Genomic DNA, 21,738 nt, shown 5'->3' on the forward strand with positions numbered 1-21,738 from the left:
TAAGTGAATAATAAATTTCTATTCATCAATAACCAGGAACCAGAGATCTACTTAAAGATGTCATATAGGAACATAATTTTAGACATAAATGCCCACTGTACAAGCAAGTTTTATGATACTATGTACCCTGTGAAGTGTGTTAGTGCCTTCCATCACTGAGAACATCCTCTTCCAGTATGGGAGATGTATGTTAAAGAACCATTCACACAAGTAAATACTTAACAGAACATAACTGCTACAAAAAAGACTATAGAGAATAGAAGAGCACATAGCAAGAGAATGTGATGTCATCTGATATTTTAAAGATACTTGTATTTAAGCTGACATATAAAGATTGAACAGAAGGAGTAGGGTTGGGATGGCAGGGGGGTTGTGAGGAGTGTGTTTCAGACAAAGGGAACAACATATCAAAGATCTTCAGTGGAGGGAAGTAGAGTGCATTGGAGGGACTGAAAGAAGGCCAGAGTGGCTGACTAGGGGTATAAAGAGTGAGGGGAAAGACAAAGAAGACATTGAAAAAGTAAATAGGAGTCAGATCATACAAGTCTAATAAACTAATTTGATATTTATCCTCAGAGCAAGAGGAAACCAATGAAGAGTTTTTAAGCAAAGGAGAGACCTGATCATATTTGCATTTTTGAAAGATCAGTTTAGCTAATGACTCATGGAGGGGGGAGCCAGGTTGAGAGTAGATATGAGTAGACCAATCTAGGAGCCTATTATTGCAGTCCAGGAGACAGATAATGGTGGCCTGGATTAGTGGTGGTAGTGGTGAAAGAGCCAAATGAATAGATGTCACAGATATTTATGAGGTAAATACAAAGGCTGAAACTCAGCTTTCAATCTTAAGCCGTGAGGTAGATAGTGGTGCCTTTTACTGAGATAAGGAACACTGGAGAAGGAGCAGGTTGGAAGGAAGATTGTGGTCTTGGTTCTGAAAGCAAGTTTGTGGCACCAGAGCCCCCAAGTAGAAATTTCAGTTGAGCCATTGGTATCTGATATATTTGTTTAAGAGAATCACACTTTGAAAATAAACTGGGGGATGGGAGAGGGATCAGAAGCAAAGAGATAAGGCTATTGCCATGATCCAGATGAAAAATGATAGCTTGGAACAGGATGTTAGTGATGGAAGTGAGCATACTGGATTCTAGATGTGTCTTAAAAATCAAGTTCACAGGATTGCATGTGCAGTGGGGGGAAAAAGAAAAGTGGAAAGGATAAAGCCAAAGATTTGACTTGGCAACTTCATCTTTTCCATTGCTTACTGAGTCAGCAAAAACTCACTGGAGCAGGTTTAATGGGATGGCAGAGGATCAGGAATGCCATTTTGAACACACTGAGTGATGTAGTATATGTTAAATATCAATGAGTTGTCCAGTAGACAGTTGCATAAATACTTCTGGAGTCCAGGGGAGAGGCCCAGACTGGAGATTGGAATTTGACAGCTGAAGACAGATAAATGGTATTTAAAGCCATGACCTGGGATGAAGTCACCAAAGCCATGAGTGTGGAGAGAAATCCGAGGACCAAAACTTAGGGTACTCTAACGTTGAGGAGTTGAGGAGGAATTAGCAAGGAAGACTAAAAAGAAATTACAGTGAGGTAGGAGGAAAATTAGTAGAGTAATGAAGCCAGATGGAGAAAATATTTCAAGGAGAGGAAAGAGGTTAACTATGTTCAGTGTTACTTATAGGTAGATTGACTGTTCTCCTTGGCAGTGGGGAAGGTGACCTTGACATGAGCAGTTAAAGTGGAGTCATGGGGTGAAAGTCTGGTTATAAAGGGTTGAACAAAGAATGGGAAGAGAGGGATTGGGGAGTACAGGAAAAAATTTTTAGCAATTTGGCTGTAAAGGGGAACAGAAATGAAGCAGTCACTGAGAGGGAGAAATAGGGTTAAGAGATTTTTTTTGTTTTTTTTAAGATGGTACAAATTATAGTATGCTTGAGAATGATCCAGTGTAGAGGGAGAAACCAATGGTACAGAAAGGAGAGAGGAGAACTGCCAAAGTAATTCTTCTGTAGTGAGAGCAGATAGGATCTAGTATACAGGTGGAAGGATTGGATTTAGAAAAGAGCATGGAACTATTTATCCTGTTGACTTTACTTTTTAAAAAACACTTAAAAGTTGCTGATTTACTGTGTTCTCTCACATTTGATGTGAACTTCTTTTCCTTTTGAAGTGGAACTTGCTATGATCATGGACCGGCTGTATGGTGGAGTTTGTTATGCAGGAATTGATACAGATCCTGAGCTAAAATACCCAAAAGGTGCTGGTCGAGTTGCTTTCTCCAATCAACAGAGCTATATTGCTGCCATCAGTGCTCGGTTTGTTCAGCTTCAGCATGGTGATATTGATAAACGTGTAAGTTGCATATTGAGATATCACTTAATGTCCTATAATAAGGTGCCAATCCAAAGCTTACTACCCTACGGAGTTAATGTAACTCAAATATTGTGTATATTTTTATACTCCGTTAACTCTTTGAGTTAAAGAATATTATATCAAAATATTCCTGAAATGTAAAATTCTTGAATGTACTTTAAACTTTAGGTACGATATACAAAATATAAGTGTCATTTTAAAAGCATGTCAGATTTTTTCATTGGCCAATAAGGTCTTAATATCTTTCTAACCATGGAGGCAGAGCTTGTTTTAAGAGCTAGTACCCTGGAGCCGAACTGCTTGGGATCCTGTTTCCACCGTTTGCTCTATAATCCTCAGCCAGTCAATCCTCTTTATGCCTCTTTTTCCTCACTTATAAAATGGAAAACAATAATAGTCTCTCTCTCACAGTTATTTTGAGGATTAAATGAATTCACATATAGAGAAGCACTTAGAACACAGCTTGGCACTAGGTGCTATTTTAAGTGTTATTTATTCTTCTTTATCATAAAGTCTAAAATAAAAATACGTTATATTCCTTTCCCTAAATATACACAATAATAAATATAAAAACAAATAAAATCTACAAATAAACTAAATATAAAAATAATTATAAAAAGTAATTGTCCTAAGCTTTAAAACATTTACTCTTTGGTAGCATTGTTTAGGTCATCACAGTAAGAACTTTTAGGAAGTCCTATGAATGTTAACTGAAAGCCATCACGTTGAATAGTTCCTAGTACTGATTACCATCTAAAACAGGGAAAAGGAGTGAATGGAACTCAATTGTTCATTTACAAATCTATTTCATACTAAAATCTGTGAATAGTTCCTATATATAGCTAAGCAATATTCTAAAATAATCACGTTTACATTTATAGTACAGATGAGATATACTGAGAATATGAGGTAAATTGACTTTTTTATGTCCAAATTAATAGATATAACTTCTCTGAGGCTCTTTGTACATTAAAAGACTATTTTGAGGGCAAGAGAGCTGGATAACTAATACCAATTGACTAGACTATGGATTCTAAAAGTAGTCGTCCATTTAATTAGCAAACCATCCCATTTAGATAAAAGTACAGCATAGGTTCAGTTCATACATGCAAGTGACTTTTTTGTTTGCATTGTTACTTAAAATGTTGCAAAAAACAAAAAAGTACCTAAAAGGAAGAGCTCTGCTTTTATTTAGACATGCGTACGAAAATTTTTGAACTGGTTTGAACCTTAGAATTCCTCTAATCCAGTGGTTTTCAACCTCAGCTGCACATTAAAGTCACCTGGGAACTTAGAAAAATCTTAACATCTGGGTCCCACCCCAGAGATTCTGCTGTAATTTGTCTGAGATACAGCTGAGGCAGCAGGAGACCCTCGCCCCCTGCCCACCTCCCATCCCGGGCAATTCTACTGTGCAGCCAGGCTTTAGACCACTGATCTAGTCTAAATAACTTCTACTTTTGCAGAGAGGCATTACAGCCACAGAGGAAGTTATCTACATTGCATATAATTGTAGTTGTTTAATATGCAGAAGCAGAGGGAAAAAATGGTTGCAGTGTCATACTCATACCTCTTTGTTTCCAAAATGATAGTGAAGGGCCAATTATTTGGGGTAGAGTATTGATTCTTAAAGAGCAACTCAGATGCAGAGCAAGTGAATTGAGAAACACATGCCTTTTTAAAAAGTCATTGAAATATCTGAGAGAAAAGTTTATTTTTTAAGATATGTGCTACTAAGGTATATTTTGAACTTTACTTGAAATAATTTGAGCCCTAAATATTTTACAAGTTGCTAGTGTTGCTTATATAAAAAATATTAAACCATTAACCTTTATACTTTTCATGTCTCTAATATGAATATAGTTGTTAAACCATAAAAACAGATTTAATTTTATACCTGATAACCCAAAGATACACAAGATGCTTATTTGGGGAGGATTAAAATTGATTATTCGAGGGGGCCGGCCTGGTGGCTCAGTGGTTAAGTTAGCGCGTTCTGCTTTGGCAGCCCGGGGTTCGCAGGTTTGGATCCGGGGCACAGACCGACGCACCGCTTGTCAGGCCATGCTGTGGCGGCATCCCATGTAAAGTAGAGGAAGGTGGGCAAGAGCTAGTCTTCCTCACACATGCAAAAAAATAAATTGTTATTCGACTTACAGGCATGGTTCATGAACACTTTGAAGTTTAGTTCCTATATCCCTGATAGCTGGGAAGCACAATCACCAAAAATGTGTAATTCGTTATAATTTTTGTATGTTAGTCCATGAGTAATATAATTCATTGTAACTTCTGGTAGTTACTGAAGTGAATTGTGTTATATTTCAAATTGGACAATTAATTATTTCATTAGTTATGAACCAGGTGACAAAGTATTACAGATAGTTTCTCTGAAGTGGAAAAGGGAAAGACATCCTAATAGAAAATAAGAATAGGTGAAGAATTGATGAAACTCCCTTTCACACATACAAGAATTAATTGTTAGAGATTATTATTAATCAAATAGGTTTTGATTATATTCTAAAATCATAAGTTTGAAATCTAGTTTCCATCTTTGAAGTCTATGCTTTTGAATTAAGTAGATTAGCTTCCTAAAATAATATCTAGAATTTAAAAATACAAATAATTGAAATCATTGCATTTGTAAAATTTTATTCAGCAGTTTTACATTAAGTAACTCCTGAACACCTGGCATTTTATGAAGTATTATGGAAATGAAGTAAACAGCATAGACGCTGTCTTCAGTTTGCTGAAAATCTTATAGTAAAGGCAAAAAATAACCATGAGAAAGAAATCTGGAAAGCATATGTAAATGTACCACATTTATTCAGATTTTTATAGAGTTTCTACTTTGTGCAGAGATTCTGCTGGGTACTGGGTACTAGGTGTTCGCACTTTATCATCTAGTGAAATGAAATCTAGTCATTCTCATGCTACTTCGATACCTTCTTTAGTCATAGTAATGATCTTCCTTGATTATAGTTATAATGAAAATAATGAATCAAAAATAGCAGCCTGGCAATCAAGATGGAATCCATAAAGGGAAAAATTGAAAAAGAAAGATTGAGCATAAAAATTTTAGAATTTGTGTCAAAGATCATTTTAAAAATCAATGGCCAATAGAAAAAAGGTTAAAAATGCTTAATGGTCAAAGAGAACTTATAAATTAATTTAAAAAAGAAAACAGAAAAATATACAAAAGATACAGATAATTGATAAAAGCAAAATGTTCAATATGTGTAAAGTATGTTTATCCTAACTCTAATCAATGAAATATAAATATAAATGATGAAATTCCATTACCTTCCTGGCAAATGTTTGCTTTACAGTTCTTTTCATCAACTTGTAGGTTGTTTCCAGTTTGTTGATGCCACAGAAAATATCCTTGTATGTTCATTTTCTGCACACATGAAATATTTCAATAGAATACATTCAGAATAGAAATTGTTGGGTCATTATTTTGTACCTTGGGCAAATGCTAGTTTATGTCAGACCAAGCCCTTTAAACGCTCAATTTCTCTCCTCTCCTCAGGAAAGGCTGAGATCTTAGGCTGCCTGGCACTATTCAGTCAGACAAAGGTAGTCACCTTTTGTTCATAAAGTTATTACAAGTGAGAAGGCAAGGCTATCGCAGCTAACAGTAGGTAAACTAATTTACAGAGTATTTACCATGTGCCAAGCACTGTCTTAAATGCTTTTACTTGCATAATCTAATCCTCATGACTCTGTGAAGCAGGTTCTAATATTCTTCTCATTTTACAGATGTGGAAACTGAGGTTAAGAGGTTTAGTGTTCAGAGCTGACTTGAGTCTGAGGTCTTCTACTGAGTCAGGACTTCACAGTGGGACTTTGACTTTATGTCTTATAAATTCACAGAAGTGTTGACATACTCTTAATAAGATTGTCCACAGTTCTGGTTTGTCTGCGCTGATTATTTACCAGCAGGATAGGCTCTCACCTGCAGTAGAGAAGTGCTCCCATAATCAATGCCTGTTAGGGTTACGCCATCTCACAGGTGGTATTGGAATGAGGAAAAAAAGGTATAAAAACCATTTGTTTTCCATGCCCTTGTCTTTTTCACTCACAATCACCTCCACCTCTGAAAATATTAACACACAGGTGTTTTAAAGATGTTACCTCATGAAAGGTGAGGGTAGAATGTTTTGTAAATCAACTAGATTTGTGTAATTTTTAAAAGTATTTTCTGTCTTTGGAAAATATAGTAAATACCACTCAGTTTATACTCCTCTGAAGAAAACATATCAAAATAAAATTACCAAAGTGCTAATTAGTCATTTAGTCACGTAGTCAGTTATGAACATGAAACATCATATAAAAAGATAATTAGGGGGCTGGCCCGGTGGCGTAGCTGTTAAGTTCATGTGCTCCGCTGCTGGCGGCCCGGGGTTCGAAGGTTCGGATCCCCGGATCCCAGGGGCACACCGACGCACCGCTTGTCAAGCCATGCTGTGGCGGCGTCCCATATAAGGTAGAGGGAGATGGGCACGGATGTTAGCCTAGGGCTGGTCTTCCTCAGCAAAAAGAGGAGGATTGGCATGGATGTTAGCTCAGGGCTAATCTTCCTCACAAAAAAAAAAAAAAAAGATAATTAGTGCAAGAAAAAAACGATTTCTTTTTTTTTAACCTGCTATATGGTAAAAGCCATTTCCGTGGGAACCTGCCTACTTTGTCAACATTTAATGCTGGTCCTTTTCTCTAGAACACCTTCTGAACATTTTAAATTATTACTTAAATGATTTCTGAAGTAGACTTAATGAGACGTTTTTCTCTCTTTTTCTAGGTGGAGGTAAAGCCATATGTGCTAGATGACCAGATGTGTGATGAATGCCAGGGCGCACGCTGTGGTGGAAAATTTGCTCCCTTTTTTTGTGCCAATGTCACTTGCCTGCAGTATTACTGTGAGTTTTGTTGGGCAAATATCCACTCTCGTGCAGGACGTGAGTTCCATAAGCCATTGGTAAAGGAAGGTGCTGATCGCCCACGTCAGATCCACTTCCGCTGGAACTAAAAATAGCGAACCGGCCTCTGTTTAACAAGGAAGGAAAGGGTGCATGTGGCTTACTGTGTCTGAAGATACTGACATGCAGAAGAAATAAGTGCATTCTTCTGCTTTCACCCCAGCTATCAATACATGCATCTTTATCAGCAGCCAAAACACTACAAGCCTCTTGTTTTTCACCAAAACCCTACATCTCAGGCTTACTAATTTTTGTGATATTTTCATGTTAAAATAAAATGTTTTTTTGTATTTTCTCCAAGTTATTTTTATATGTAAAGTTAAAATTAGATATGAGAATGTTTTGAGTAGGGGCAAAAAGTCTGCTGCTATATAGTGGGTGAAGCGTGCACTTATTTCTAAACGTGGGTTTTTAACTTTAAGATCTGCCCCAGTAATTTACCAAAGGTAGCAAAATAATAGTGAAGATGGAATATGTCTGCTACAAATGCTTATTTTTATTGTTGCTATTTTCAGTGTATACATAAACTAAAAATTAGGGTTGATTTTTTTGCTCTCCATTTTGACTTGCAAGAAATAATACCTCAAGATAATCTGATTTATTAGCTATTTTTAAACATTTTTAATCACGAGCTGTATTAGCTTTGCTGCTATATAGGTGTTATGTGTAAATGCCACCTATTAATACGGGATTGAAAACGTTAGAGACACACTGCATTGCAGATAAAATGCAGGCAGCACAATATGGCCTAAACTGCCATAGTTTTAGAATGTGAAAAAAAAAAATGCATGTTTACTTACCTGTATACACCATATGCATGCACTAGAATTATTAACTAACAAGAGGTGAGGTATTGCAAATGTTCAAAAAAGCTCTCTTGAATCTAGGTAGCATGAACAAATTATAAAATTTGTTTAAAAAAAAGCAAACTTGCATGCATTATTGTGACTTCAAGTTAAAAAAAATTGTCCTACGTGTGTACAATATGCAAATTAGTTTTAGATTAGAGAGTGCAGCCATTTTGTGATCTGGTCGGTAGTGGAATTCGATTTTATGCAGACTGGATGTAATATTTGTAATCCCTGTGCAATTTTGTGATGTGCGGTTCTAATTCATGTGCAGTGATATAGTATAGATAAAAGATTGAATAAAAGGAAAATACTAGAATCTTAAAGAACGTTGATTTTAGCCCCTTTGATAGATAGTTCATGGTAAGACATCGTTTATAAACCAAAGATGGCCAGCACACTGCTAACCAGTCACCAAATGTAAGACCCACAAGAAGCCCATATTTAAACAAATGAACTTTATAGAAGAATGCAAAACTTTAGTAAACCTAAGTAAAGTCAAAATGGAGATGGGGAAATATACAGATGGCTAGTTGCATAAAATTCAATTTTACCTTAAAGACAATGGTGAAATCTGGCTTAAACTTGCTTACCTGTTTGACCTATGTATATTGAAGTCTTTTGTCTAAACTGGGGTCACTGTTGCATGGAACATTGTTGTTCTTAATGGTTAAGAATTGCTTTTTTTTTTAAATTTTGATGAAGGAATTTTGGTAATGACTTTGCTTGCAGTTTTTTTGAGAAAGTGGCATGGAAACATGCAATAGTTAATGAGTTTCTCTTGGTACTGAACACTATTAGAATATCATTAGTGATATTTTTTCTCTTTAGAGCATTTGTAATGCAACTAGCCCCTATATTTTAATGTAAGAGTTACTCTGCAATCTAAGCAAAGCACCCAACAATGGTAGACGTTTTTAAAAAATGCAGAACTAAGATTCTTGACTCTAAAGAGAGAAAATTACAAGGGTGTTGCCTTATAGCAACCCCTTGGGACAATCCTTCACATGAGCAAAGTGTTGATCTTAATATTGGTTGTCTATGGTGTGCTTTTTTGTACTGTAAAAATATGTGGTTCATGTCTAACTCTGCTGTTTTATTGTGGTTGTGGTTCAAGTTTTTAATGTTTAAAGTTGATGCTGTTTTCAGAAGAGCTTTTTACTAATTTATTTGTCGATGTTCCCTATTTGTTACTTAACCATGATCCTCCAGATTTTTGGAGTATTCTTTTCTAACCTTAACCCTGCCAACCTTGATCCATTTGACATTTGTTATGCACTATTTTTATATCTCTATGAGAGATTTTTCCAACAGTCAGCTATTTTATGGCACACTTTTTTTGACTGATGACATCTCCTTTGCTATACCTCAATTTTTGGAATTTAGAAAAGAAATCAGTAGTTTTGCAATGTTAATTATTTAGATATTTAATTTCGCAGATTTTTTAACTTTATTTTCATAATTTTTGCTTAATGTTTAAAATTGAAGAGCCTTTTCATGTATTAAATAATGAACACTAAAATAAATTATATAATGAAAATAATTGGAGATGTTGGAAATCACTTTTCCCTTCATAAACAGAAATAAATATTGGGAATGAAGGGAAATGTAATAGAACACCCTTTTTGCCACGGGTAAAAATGACAGAAATGTATGGTTTGTTTTACCTTCATTTCTGCTACACTTAAAGTTTGTTAGTCTAATATTTTATTCCTTCCCCTCCTCACCCCTACCTCTTTTTTTTTTTTTTTTTGCCTTTTATGTACTACATTCTTATTTTCTAACTGTTGAACACTGTATTGGAGTTTTTTTAATTTACAGATCATATTTATTTTACTATTTTTGTAGAAAATTATTAATTTTGATTGTATTTTTGTATTTTCAAAGCTTCTTCACTTGTGTTCCCTAAATGTTCATATTGCTGCCCAAAAGTATGACTGTGGAGGAAAAAAAAATACTTTAAAAATCCACACTTTTTGTTAAGAAGGAAACATTTAGCATTTATATATTTGTGTATGGAAAACACTTGATATTTTATCCCTGTTGCATCTGGCTGCACAGAGCCTCTCCTCAAAGATGCTACAAAACTTGAATATAACACATTTTGGAAGGCTGACTAACCTCGATTCTGTGTTGTGATGTGCAATACTGTTTCTAATGTTTGTATAAAAAAAAATAACAGTGTAAACCTTTTTAATGCAAATTTATTTTTTTCATTGCATATTTTGCAGATTTTATCCACAGTGTCATTTTTTACTGTCAGAAAAGATACCCCTTTTGTCATTGCAACTATTTTTTAAATCCAGAAATCTTTGTACTGATGTAAATGATTGTAGTTATTTTGGATAGTGTTTTGCTAACAAAAGGAGAGACTTTTTTCATGCATATTTCTATTTTGTTTTTTTGGGTTTTATTTTATTTTAATAGTAGTAAAATACTTGGAATAATTTTTCATATTCTTGTCATTAATATTATTTTGTATTTTTATGTGGAAATATATAATTTTATGACACTAATTGCTAAAGTTTATTTTATGTTGAATTATTTTTGGAGCTGAAATCTTTGTAATATTAAAGCAACTAGTTTCTAATTCCCAGTTTCTGTATAGAATCGCACAAGTGGTTTATGGAGTGTTTGGATTGTAATTATAAATGGTTCTTTGATATGCAAATTAATATTTTCAGTTGATTTTATTTTATATTCCTAATGGGGTGTTAAAGCTGTTTTTTATTTTTTTCTAAATAAAAAGAGAACCCATGCTTTTATGGACACTAGGTAAACGCCTTCAGCTTAAATTTTTTCGTTAAAATATTTTAGTTTATTTTATTGTTATCTTCCAGGTGTCTAAATCTCCAGTCTGTCTGTTGTACTGGTAATTTAACTCTGTAATGGAATAGTTTGCTGCCAACTATTTATATTAAGTAATTTTTAAATATTTGTAATATTGTTGACTGACTAATAAACTATTAAGTTATTGGCATAGTTGTGGAATCTTATTCTTCAGCTCAGGTCTATCAAAATATCCATCAGCACCAGTAAAATCTTTTTTGGAGAGCTTAGTGACGTGAATAATTATGAAGCCCAAGCCACTCTCCATTTTAGTGTAAGGGTTGGGATGGAATCTTGGAGATCATCTTGGCCAGAGTTCTCAGTACTATAGCCCCAAAGACCCTTTGTATCAGTTCTCCTCCCTGTCCTCACCCTTAGCCCCCACATACATACCATAGATTCAATGTTACAATCATCATAGGTAATTAGTGTTAACCATATCTGAATTGATGCTGCATTCAAAACATGAAAAACTGTTGACCATTTTGCTAAAGGCACGATTTCCATGATGCTTTTTCAGATACCCGGTAGTTGGAAACCACTTGTCTTGTAATTTTTCTGCTTGTTTTCTGCACGGCCTAAGAGTTCTTCAGTGACCAAATTGTAGAGGAAGAAAGAAGGGGAAGAGATACAGAATAAGTAGCCTGGGATCCAGGTTCCTCATCCTAGTTATAACTAGAACAGCTCTACTTTTAATTTTAAGGAAGTTGGAGTTCTACTTAAAAATTGGTGTGCAAGCATGGAGCAGAGGAAGGAAAGGAATCCATTGCTTTTTCATAAAATATTTAAAAAGTCGCTGATCATAACCAATTTTTTATTTTACATATGAGGACGTAGGTACCCCAGAGAGGGTAAATCTTAATGCTTCCTCATATTCTACAAGACATCACAGAAACTCCTTAATTGGGCTCATCTCGGCATTGTGAGCCCCTCATATCCTGCCACTATCACCCATGTCCTCCAACTGATCATCTTCACACATCTATATCTTGGCATATGCTGCCATTTTTCTATTTGGAATCTTATTTTCTCTTTTCTCAACAAATCACCTTCTATAACAAAAGCAAAGAGCCTCCTCCCTTCGTAGACCTAGCAGGAATTTCACATTGTCTTAACTCCCCTGCTGCTGACATAAAGAGCATTTATCTTCCTGTGCTTCCCTATCCCTTTTTTATTTAAGAAAAGAATAAACTTTGAATACCAACTGTGTTGGACACTAACCTCGTGGGATCCTTGGTTGCCAGGCCATTTCATAGCCATGTAGGTGAAAAATCAGGTTATCTCTAACTCAATGTGTTATACTATAGAAGATAAAATACACTGTAGTAAATACGTGTCAAGTAACTGTGTATCAAGGACTTTCTGCTGAAATGATTTCACATCTTTGAAATGATTTTACTTAAGAATTTCACGTAGGAGTTAGCATTTGACTTGAATTTTTGCACAAGCAAAGAATTAAAAGAACTCAAAGTTACCACTCACAAACCATTTCTGAAAGAATTACTTGAAGATCTATTCCACCAAAAAGAAGGAATAACAAAGTATCCAGGTAACAGGAAGACGTGTGATATTGTGATTTATTAAGAAATATATATTTCGTCTTTGTCCCAGTTTCTGGCACAGAGCTCCTAAAACCCTCGGAATTTTCTAAGTGATGGCAGTGATAAAGGTGTCTTGATATTTATAACAAACCCCTTTCAACCAAACCTGAGTTTGTAAATGAGGTGACTTTTGGAAAGCGCCTATGGATGGGGGCTGGTTTCCAAGGGAACCAACCATGTGATTAGAGGGTTGGAACTTTCAGTCCCACCCCCCTGACCTCCAGGGAGGGGAGAGGGGCTAGAGGTGGAATTAATCGTCAATGGCCGATGATTTGATCAACCATTCCTGTGTAAGGAAGCCTCCATAAAAACCCAAGAGGATGGGATTTGGGGAGAGTGGCATGGAAGAGGGCATGAAAGCTCTGTGCCTCTTCTCCCATACCTTGCCCTGTGCATCTCTTTCATCTGGCTGTTCCTGATTTATATCCTTTTATATAACCAGTAATCTGGTAAGTAAAATATTTCTCTGAGTTCTGTGAGCTGCTTTAGCAAGTTAATCGAACACAAGGAGGGGGTCATTGGAACCTCCGATCTATAGCCAGTCTGTGAGAAGCACAGATGACAACCTGGACTTGAGATTGAGGTCTGAAGTGGGGTGGGAGGGAGGACAGTCTTGTAGGACTGAGCCCTTAACCTGTGAGATCTGACACTATTCCAGGTAGATAGTGTCAGAATTCAGTTGAGGGGCCGGCCAGGTGGCGTGGCAGTTAAGTTCACGTGTTCTGCCTCGGCAGCCCGGGGTTCGCTGGTTCAGATCCTGGGCGTGGACCTACTCAACACTCATCAAACCAAGCTGAGGCAGTGTCCCATATAGAAGAGCTACAAGTCTACAACCATGATACACAACTGTATGCTGGGGCTTTGGGGGGAAAAAAAAAGAATTGGGTTGAATTGTAGGACACCCAGCAGGTGTGGAGAATTGCTTGGCAGGGTGTTAGAAAAAACACATATTGTAATTTGTGTCAGAATTGTAATATGGGATTCTAGATACTGTTGTGGGTAAAGACACCAGTCTAATGTATAGTTAGGAAATAAAATGTGGCTGAAAAGGTTAACACAATTTATAAATAAATCCTAAGCAGTAGAGACATAATTTAAAACAACATCATTAAGATGATGCTAAAACTCAAGGTAATTTAAGCAAAACAAAGAGAAACCTGGATGAACACTTGAAATGATGACAAAGGCCTTGTTTGGAGTGGAGGAGGATAGATTATAGATGTCGATTAATTTATTGTAAATAATTATTTTTCAAATTGTAATACGTAATATGTATTTTTTTTAAAGTCAAATACGTAAATCATGAAAAGAGTAAAACCCTGTCCACCTGTATTTCATTCCCAGTTCTCACTCCTGAGAGGCAATCACTTTAAGTGTTGACATTTTTATAATATGTTATTTTCCTCCTTACATCTAAAGCAGCCAGCCCTGGTGGTCTAGAGTTTAAGATTCGGCACTCACTGCCACGGCCCAGGTTCCTTTCCCCCTCAGAGTACCACACCACCCATTTGTGGGTTGTTGTATTGTGGTGGCTGCATGTTGCTGTGATGCTAAAAGCTGTGCCACCGATATTGGGTCACCCATGATGGACCAGTTTCAGCGGAGCTTCCAGACTAAGACAGACTAGGAAGAAGGACCTTGCCACCCACTGCCAAAAAAACTGGCCATGAAAACCCTATGAATAGCAGCAGAGCATTGTCTGATATAGCGCCGGAAGGTGAGAGGATGGCGCAAAAAGACCAGGCAGGGTCCTGCTCTGCTGTACACAGGGTCACTAGGAGTCAGAATCAACTCGAGGGCACTAACAATGATATCTAAATAGCCCACTTACATTGTTCTTCGTTTTTCAGTTTGACTTTGTTGACCTCCTAAAGTGACTGTGCATATTTTGTTTCCAGACACACCCTACCTCAACACACACACTCAAACCAAGGTGTTGGTTACATGAATAATTCATCACGCTGCTGATTATTACTTGTGCAATTTTCTGTAAGTTTCTACCTCACTAAAAAGTTTATTTTTAACTGGATAAGGAAACACTGCTTGCTTCAATAATAGGACCAGAGAGAGAGGACCACAGGAAGAAATGCAAAAACAGAATCAGATTTTCCATGGTAACTGAATCCCAGATCTATAGGATTTTTTTTAAACCTTTTTGTGAAATGTAAGGCACGTATAGAAAATGAATTAAGCATCAGTTTGCACTATGACTAATTTTAAAACTCTTGTTAAGAAATAGAAACTTGTTTAAAGCAAGGACTCAAATGGATATTTGTACACCAATGTTCATAGCAGCATTATTCACAATAGCCAAAAAGAAGAAGCAGCCCAAGTGTCCATCGACAGATGAATGGATAAACAAAATGTTGTGTACATACAATGGAATATTATTCAGCTGTAAAAGGAAGGAAATTCTGACATATACTACAACATGGATGAACCTTGAAGACAGTATGCTAAATGAAATAAGACAGTCTCAAAAGGACAAACATTATGTGATTCCATCGTATAAAGTACCTAGAGTAGTCAAATTCATAGAGACAGAAACAACGGTGCCAGGGGCTGGGGACTGGGGGAGGATGGGGAGCTATTGTTTAACAGGTGCAGAGTTCCTTCTAGGATGATGAAAAAGTTCTGGAGATGGATGGTGGTGATGGTTGCACAACAATGTGAATGTACTTAATGCCACTGAACTGTACTCTTAAAATGGTTAAGATGGTACATTTTGTGTTATGTGTATTTTACTACGATAAAGAAAAGAAAGAAAATTGACAGTATCCAGAAATCTTTCTGTGTTCTCTCAGGCATAACCATTCTTCCCAACCTCTCTGAAGCAACCACTTTCCTGGCTTTTGCCAGGAAAAAGTGTGAATTCCAAACAATACCACCCAAGAGTGAATTCCAAAACAATATTTTTTTTATATTTTTAATTAATGCAATCCAAACTATGTATTCAGGTGTCTGCTTTTGGTCAACATTATTTTGTATAACATACACCTGTGTTCTTGTCTATAGCTGCAGTTCATTTTCATTTTGCATAGTATTTTGTTATATAAATATATAAGTATTGTTGATAGGCATTTAGATTATTTTCACTATTTGGACTATTTTGAGCATTGCTGCTACAAACATTATTATATTTCCTAGTGTATACCAGTTTTTAGGGTATGTTACCCAGTACTAAATTGCTTGGGTCCAACCTTCACATACTAAATAATGCAATCTGTGTTCTAAAGTGGTTGTACCAGTTTATACTCACTAGAAATTTATGTAAGCTCTGATATTCTGCTTCCTAGTCTATACCGGGTTTGGTCAGGCTTTTATTTTATTGCCAATCTTGTGGTAGTTTTCATTTCCTGGATTACTAATAAGATTGAGCACTTTTCCATGTGTTTCTTGGCCATTTGGATTTCCTCTTTTGTGAAGTGCCTGTTAAGTTTCTCACCTATTTTTCTATTCGGTTTGTTTTTTCTTACTGATTTATAGGAGTTCAATTCTGGATATGAGTCCTTTGTCAGTTATATGTATTGATTGTATCTTCTCATTTAGACAGTTTGTCTCTTCACTCTCTCTAATGAATGGATGTTCTTAATTTCAATGTAGTCAGATGTGGTTGACACTTTCAACCTTGTCCTTACCCTAAGGTCAGGTTGATATTCTTCCACACTGTCTTCTAAAAGCCTTATATTTTTACCATTTATATTTCAATCTTTATGTAACTGGAGCTTTTTTGTATGTGTATTATGCACAGTGAGGTCTAATTGTGAGCTGGCTAAAATGATTTGAGATCTCTCTAGAAATGTCTTCAGAGTCTTATCAGAGAGGCTGGACTGTCCTCAGTGATGAGAAATCCACTTGAAATGCCTTGAAAAGACAATTTTTGTCACTCTATTGTTTTTAGTTTATAGAAGTAACACACATTGTAAAATATTACAACATGGAAAATGCATCTAGAACAGTCAAAGTAGGCCCCCTTTACTACTTGCGTACCCAAAAATCATTCCCCAGAGGTAATTACTGCTAACATTTGGTGCATAAGCTTCTAGACCTTTCTCCTAAGCACAGGTAACATCTGTAACTTCAATGTCAGCCATTTTCTCCATCTGTTCCAATGTCAACCACATGTCAGCCTGGGTGCACCAGTGAGCTCAGCCACTGGTTTCCACAAGAAATCCACTTAGCACAAGCATTTCTTGATTGTAGACTTTACTGATGATTAGAAATAGGAAGATATGTTGTACAGCATGCGACTTCGTTGCCCCTCTTCCTCCACTTTCCCTCCCTCTACCCAAAATCAGGAGCTAATTTCCTTGAACTTCATTTTTCTCTAGCACAGTAACCTCTTCTTTTCTCTCATGGCACTTATTACAATATATGACAATATCCCCAATTAAGCATTTATGCATTTAATGCTTATCACCACTCAAGACCAGAATTCAGCAAACTGCAGCCCATGGTCCAAATCTAGCCCACTGCCTGTTTTTGTAAATCAAGTTTTGCTGGAATACAGCCATGTATTGTCTATGGCTGCTTTCATGCTACACTAGCAGAGTTGAATAGTTGTGACAGAGATGGTATGGCCCACATACTTATCCAGCCCTTTACAAAAATAGTGTGCCAACTCCTGTTCTAGACTACGGGGAACATGTCTTTTCATCATTTTATAACCAGCATCCAGTACCCTGCCTGGCCCATTCAAAGGCACCTGCCACAGAGAATTATCTACAGTCATGAATTTCAAGGATTAAACTATCTCATTTAGGCCTTTTATTATTATTGTCAATAATGTGAAATGTTTGACATAACCACTGGTATGAGCCATTCAATAAACGTATTGATAAACCCATTTAGAATTCCTAAGCTTGAGATATTTCATGCACAACACATCCCCAAAGACCAAATCCTGTTGGTCTTGTATATGTCTTTTCTTGACCTCAAACTTTAAAGAAATATATATTTGTACAGAAGATAATTCAGCTAAATACCATCTCCTATTAAGTAATCACTGTAAAATGTATGCACCAAGCAAGTAAATAATTGGTTTATATTAATCTTGGTAGGGTCAATATTTTTAACCCTCTCTACCAGGTGAGGAAGCGTTCACTCCATGCTAGCCTTCAGAAACACATTCTCCCACCTTCTCCAGACACAGGATCATGCCACAGCCATGCTGCTGTCAGGTTTGGTGGCAAGTAGCCCAGGAAGGATCATCCTGCTGCAAGCTATGTCATTACCTATATTTTTTCCTTTTCATATGCTGTTTCACATCTTCATATTTTATCTCTTCTCCTTAATGTACATTAATTTTCCCAGTAAACATTAAGTTATATCGTTTTATTTTTTCTCTTTTTTATAGAAGTATTATAGAATTCACTAGTTTTAAATGTATAATTTTATTTATTTATTTATTTTTCCACCAAAGCCCCAGTAGATAGTTGTATATCATAGCTACACATCCTTCTAGTTGCTGTATGTGGGACGCGGCCTCAGCATGGCCGAAGAAGCAGTGCGTCGGTGCGTGCCCGGGATCCGAACCCCGGCCGCCAGCAGCGGAGCGCGCGCACTTAACTGCTAAGCCACGGGGCCGGCCCTAAATGTATAGTTTCATGAAGTTTGGTAATTGTATACAATCATAACTACTGTTACAATCAAGATACAGGACAGTTCCCTTGTTCTAAAAAGTTCCTTTACCGCTATTATACTTGTTCTCCTCCCTCCACCATACCTCTGGCCTCCAGCAACCACTGCTCTACTTTCTGTGACTATAGTTTTGCCTTTGCTAGAATTTCATATAATTGGAATCATACAGTACATAATATTTTGTGTTTGATGTTTTCACTTAGAATTAGAGTTTTGAGATTTATCCCTGTTGCATGTACTAATATGTCATTCTATTTTTTTTGCAGATTAGTATCCATGGTACACAATTTGTTTACCCACTCCTCGGTTGATGAGCATTTGCACTTCTTCCAGTTTTTGGCTGTTATGAACAATGTCCACACATTTCTGTGTGAATATATGTTTTCATTTCTCTTTGATAACTACCTAAAAGTGGAATTGCTGAGGCATATAATAAATGTATGTAACTTTATAAAGTACCGCCATATTCTTTTCCAAAGTGATTATACCGTTTTGCATTCCACTAGCAACATATGAGAGAGTTCAAGTTCTCCACATTCTCACCAACCTTTGGTATTGTTGGTCTTTTTGCTGTAGTCATTCTAGTAGATGTGAGTTAGTGTCTATCTCATAGTGCTTTTAATTTGCATTTTGTTGGTAACTAGTGATGTTGAGCGTCTTTTCATGTGCTTATTGGCCATTCCAATATCTTCTTTTGTGAAGTATCTGTAAGTTTTGTGTCTAGATTTTTTTTTAAACCTGAGTTGTCTTATTATTGAGTCATGAGTGTTTTTCATATATTCTGAGTATAAGCCTTTTATTGAATTTATGTTTAGCAAAACATTTCTCCCAGTCTGTTGCTTGCCTTCTTGTGCTCTTCACTATGTTTTTCAAAGAGAAACTATTTTTAATCTTGATTACATCTATTTTATTGTTTCCTTCTCTTAGAGTTTCTGTTTTTGGTTTTCTGTTCAAGAAATCTTTGCCTTACCCAATGTCACAAAGATTTTCTCTTACGCTATCTTCTGGAGTTTGATAGCTTTAGCTCCTACATTTAGATCTATGATCAATTCAAGTTAATATTTACATATGGTGTGAAATAAGGTTCAAGGTTATTTTTTTTAACACAGATATCCAGTTAATCCAGCACTATTTGTTGAAAAGACTATCATTTCCAACTGAATTATCTTATCATCTTTGTCAAATATATATTGATCATATAAGTGGTGTTCTATTTTTAGACTCTCATTCTGATCCATTGATCTGTATGTCCATCCTCACGTCAATACCACACAGTATTGATTACTGTTCGGCTTGCATTTGCAAAAGAACAGCTGCCAAAACCACTTGTCATTTAACAACTGCTTCACATTCTATAGTAGCCCTTGATCTACCTGAATACTTCCATCTCATTGCTCTTTCCGAAGACCAAGAGAGAACAGCATAGCTGAAAAGCATGTGTCATCCATAGGCGTAGAAGGCAGGGACTCAATGCTTTGAATGTCAGTGACAGCATGCAACACTTTGAAGCAATAGCCATGTCAGCAAATGACTACACACTCCAGTCATTTCCCAGCAAGCCACAGCTGTGCAGAACACTATATTCAGGGGCTAATAAAGCAAGGCTTTCCAACAATTTCTGGATTAGAGCAACATTAATCAAGTCTGCAGTATTTTTAGGAGATTTTTGGCATAAAGTTATATTGTAGTTGAACTTGAAAATGTTTATCAAGCATTTAATAGTGGATATAAAGATAGATAGATAGGTAGATAGGTAGATAGATAGATAGATAATGAAGATATGAAGATGAATAAGACAAGGTGTTTACGGTTGATTCTAGGAACAGACTGATAATTTCAATGACATGTTAAAGTAAGGGTGAGATATATGCAATGGGCCACAAGAGAACAGAGCAAGATAAGTAGCCCAGTCTAACAATTTAAAGAATGTTTCCTGGAAGAGATGAAAACTGAGGTTAGGAATACAGGATATGTATGACTTTACCATGAGAAAAGAAGTGAGATGGGGATTGCAGGGAGAGGGAAGAGTCTGAGCAAAGAGCTCAAAACAGTCTACTGTGTGCATCTCTAGGCTGAAATTTGTAAAGCTGGGCATGGCAGACAATGAGGTTGACGATCTAACTGTGCCAGATCATGAAGGCTTTCAAGACCCAGCTTCATTGTCATCTCCTCCAGGAAGCCTCCTTTCAATTAACTTCCTCTCCACCCCATACCTGCTCGAGCTGGGATCTACAATTTTCTCCCCTTCTCATCCTCACTACTTCGCATTCTCTTAGTGCCCACATCATGGTCTGTGTCTGCATCACTACTGTGAGACCCACATGGGAAATGATGGTGGCTGTATCTCCAACATCCAGGATGGCGCCCAGATCCAGCAAAATCAGGAAATGTGCTTACCTCAATGATAATTGCAGTTTGTTGGAAAAGCAACCATGTAATAAATATATGCCCACTTGCTATGTTCCAGAAAATTAGCAGAACAGATTTGAGGAAGAAGTTAGGCAGCTATTAGGAAGAGAAGTTAAAGAAGCATGAGTTCTAGCCTTAGCACTACCTTCTTATTTGGTTATTTTAGGCCTCCTCTGATCTGCCTGCATAAGTTTGAAGAAGAAACTGCATTATGTTAGCACCTGAGCATTATACACCAAATGGCAGGAATATGGTAACTATATCAAGATACAGATAGTAATATGATAAGTTATGGGGACTGTGTCTCTGAATAAGCTCTATTACAACTCAAAAGATTATAATTCTTTACAACAATCAATACAGCTTCAAGAAAAATTGAAACTTAAAGTTAGACTTCTATTAATACATAACACAAGTTAACCTTTGAACATCTTACAATATTTTAAGGTACATTTGAAAAGTATTCCCTACCAAACAGTGAAGTTGGATCTTGCACCTACCTGTTCATCCAATTACTTCTACCCTGAGTACTTAGTAAGTAAGAAACGCCATCAGTTGAGTTAGATATTGTTAGCAATACAACTGTAATAGTCGGTTTTCCAGAGACAGAACCAATAACATACGTATAGATAGACAAGAGGAGATTTATTATGAGAATTGGCTCACGCGCTTATGGAGGCTGAGATATGCCACAATCTGCTGTCTGCAAGCCGGAGAACCAGGAAAGCTGGTGTTACAATTCAGTCCAAGTGTGAAGACCTGAGAACCAGGAGCTTCAATGTCCGAGGGCAGAAGATGGACGTCTGAAAGTGGTGCAGGCATTTCTCCTCGCGTGACTTTTCATAATCTGTGTCAGCTACAAGGTGGTGTATTCATGAGGGGATTCACTCTGCCTTATGCAAGCTGCTGTTGGGACAGCTTAGTCATGAAGGAAAGTGCTGCTTCCTCTGACCTGCATCCCAGTTGCCTTGTTTGGATGTCTTCTAGCTTCCGAGGACCACATCGAGCTCTTTCCTCCTCAGGGCTTTTGCATTAGCTGTTCCCTCAGCC

The 21,738-nt window shown here is 36.6% G+C and overlaps 1 protein-coding gene across 11 annotated transcripts in view; it reads left to right on the forward strand.

Moving 5' to 3' along the window:
• The window catches only part of CPEB2 (cytoplasmic polyadenylation element binding protein 2), a 67,798-nt gene extending 56,609 nt beyond the window's left edge, over window positions 1-11,189 (forward strand). For all 11 annotated transcript variants that reach the window (XM_087434104.1, XM_087434107.1, XM_087434109.1 and 8 more), the window contains 2 exons: window positions 2,183-2,364; window positions 7,184-11,189. In XM_087434104.1, coding sequence (XP_087290230.1) covers window positions 2,183-2,364; window positions 7,184-7,411 — 410 coding nt within the window. In that variant the 3' untranslated portion in view covers window positions 7,412-11,189. The remainder of the gene's footprint in view (window positions 1-2,182; window positions 2,365-7,183) is intronic.
• Window positions 11,190-21,738: the final 10,549 nt, after the last annotated feature.

Source organism: Ceratotherium simum, chromosome 8, assembly GCF_057802395.1.
Source record: "Ceratotherium simum simum isolate JZ-2026a chromosome 8, ASM5780239v1, whole genome shotgun sequence".
NCBI lineage: Eukaryota > Metazoa > Chordata > Mammalia > Perissodactyla > Rhinocerotidae > Ceratotherium > Ceratotherium simum.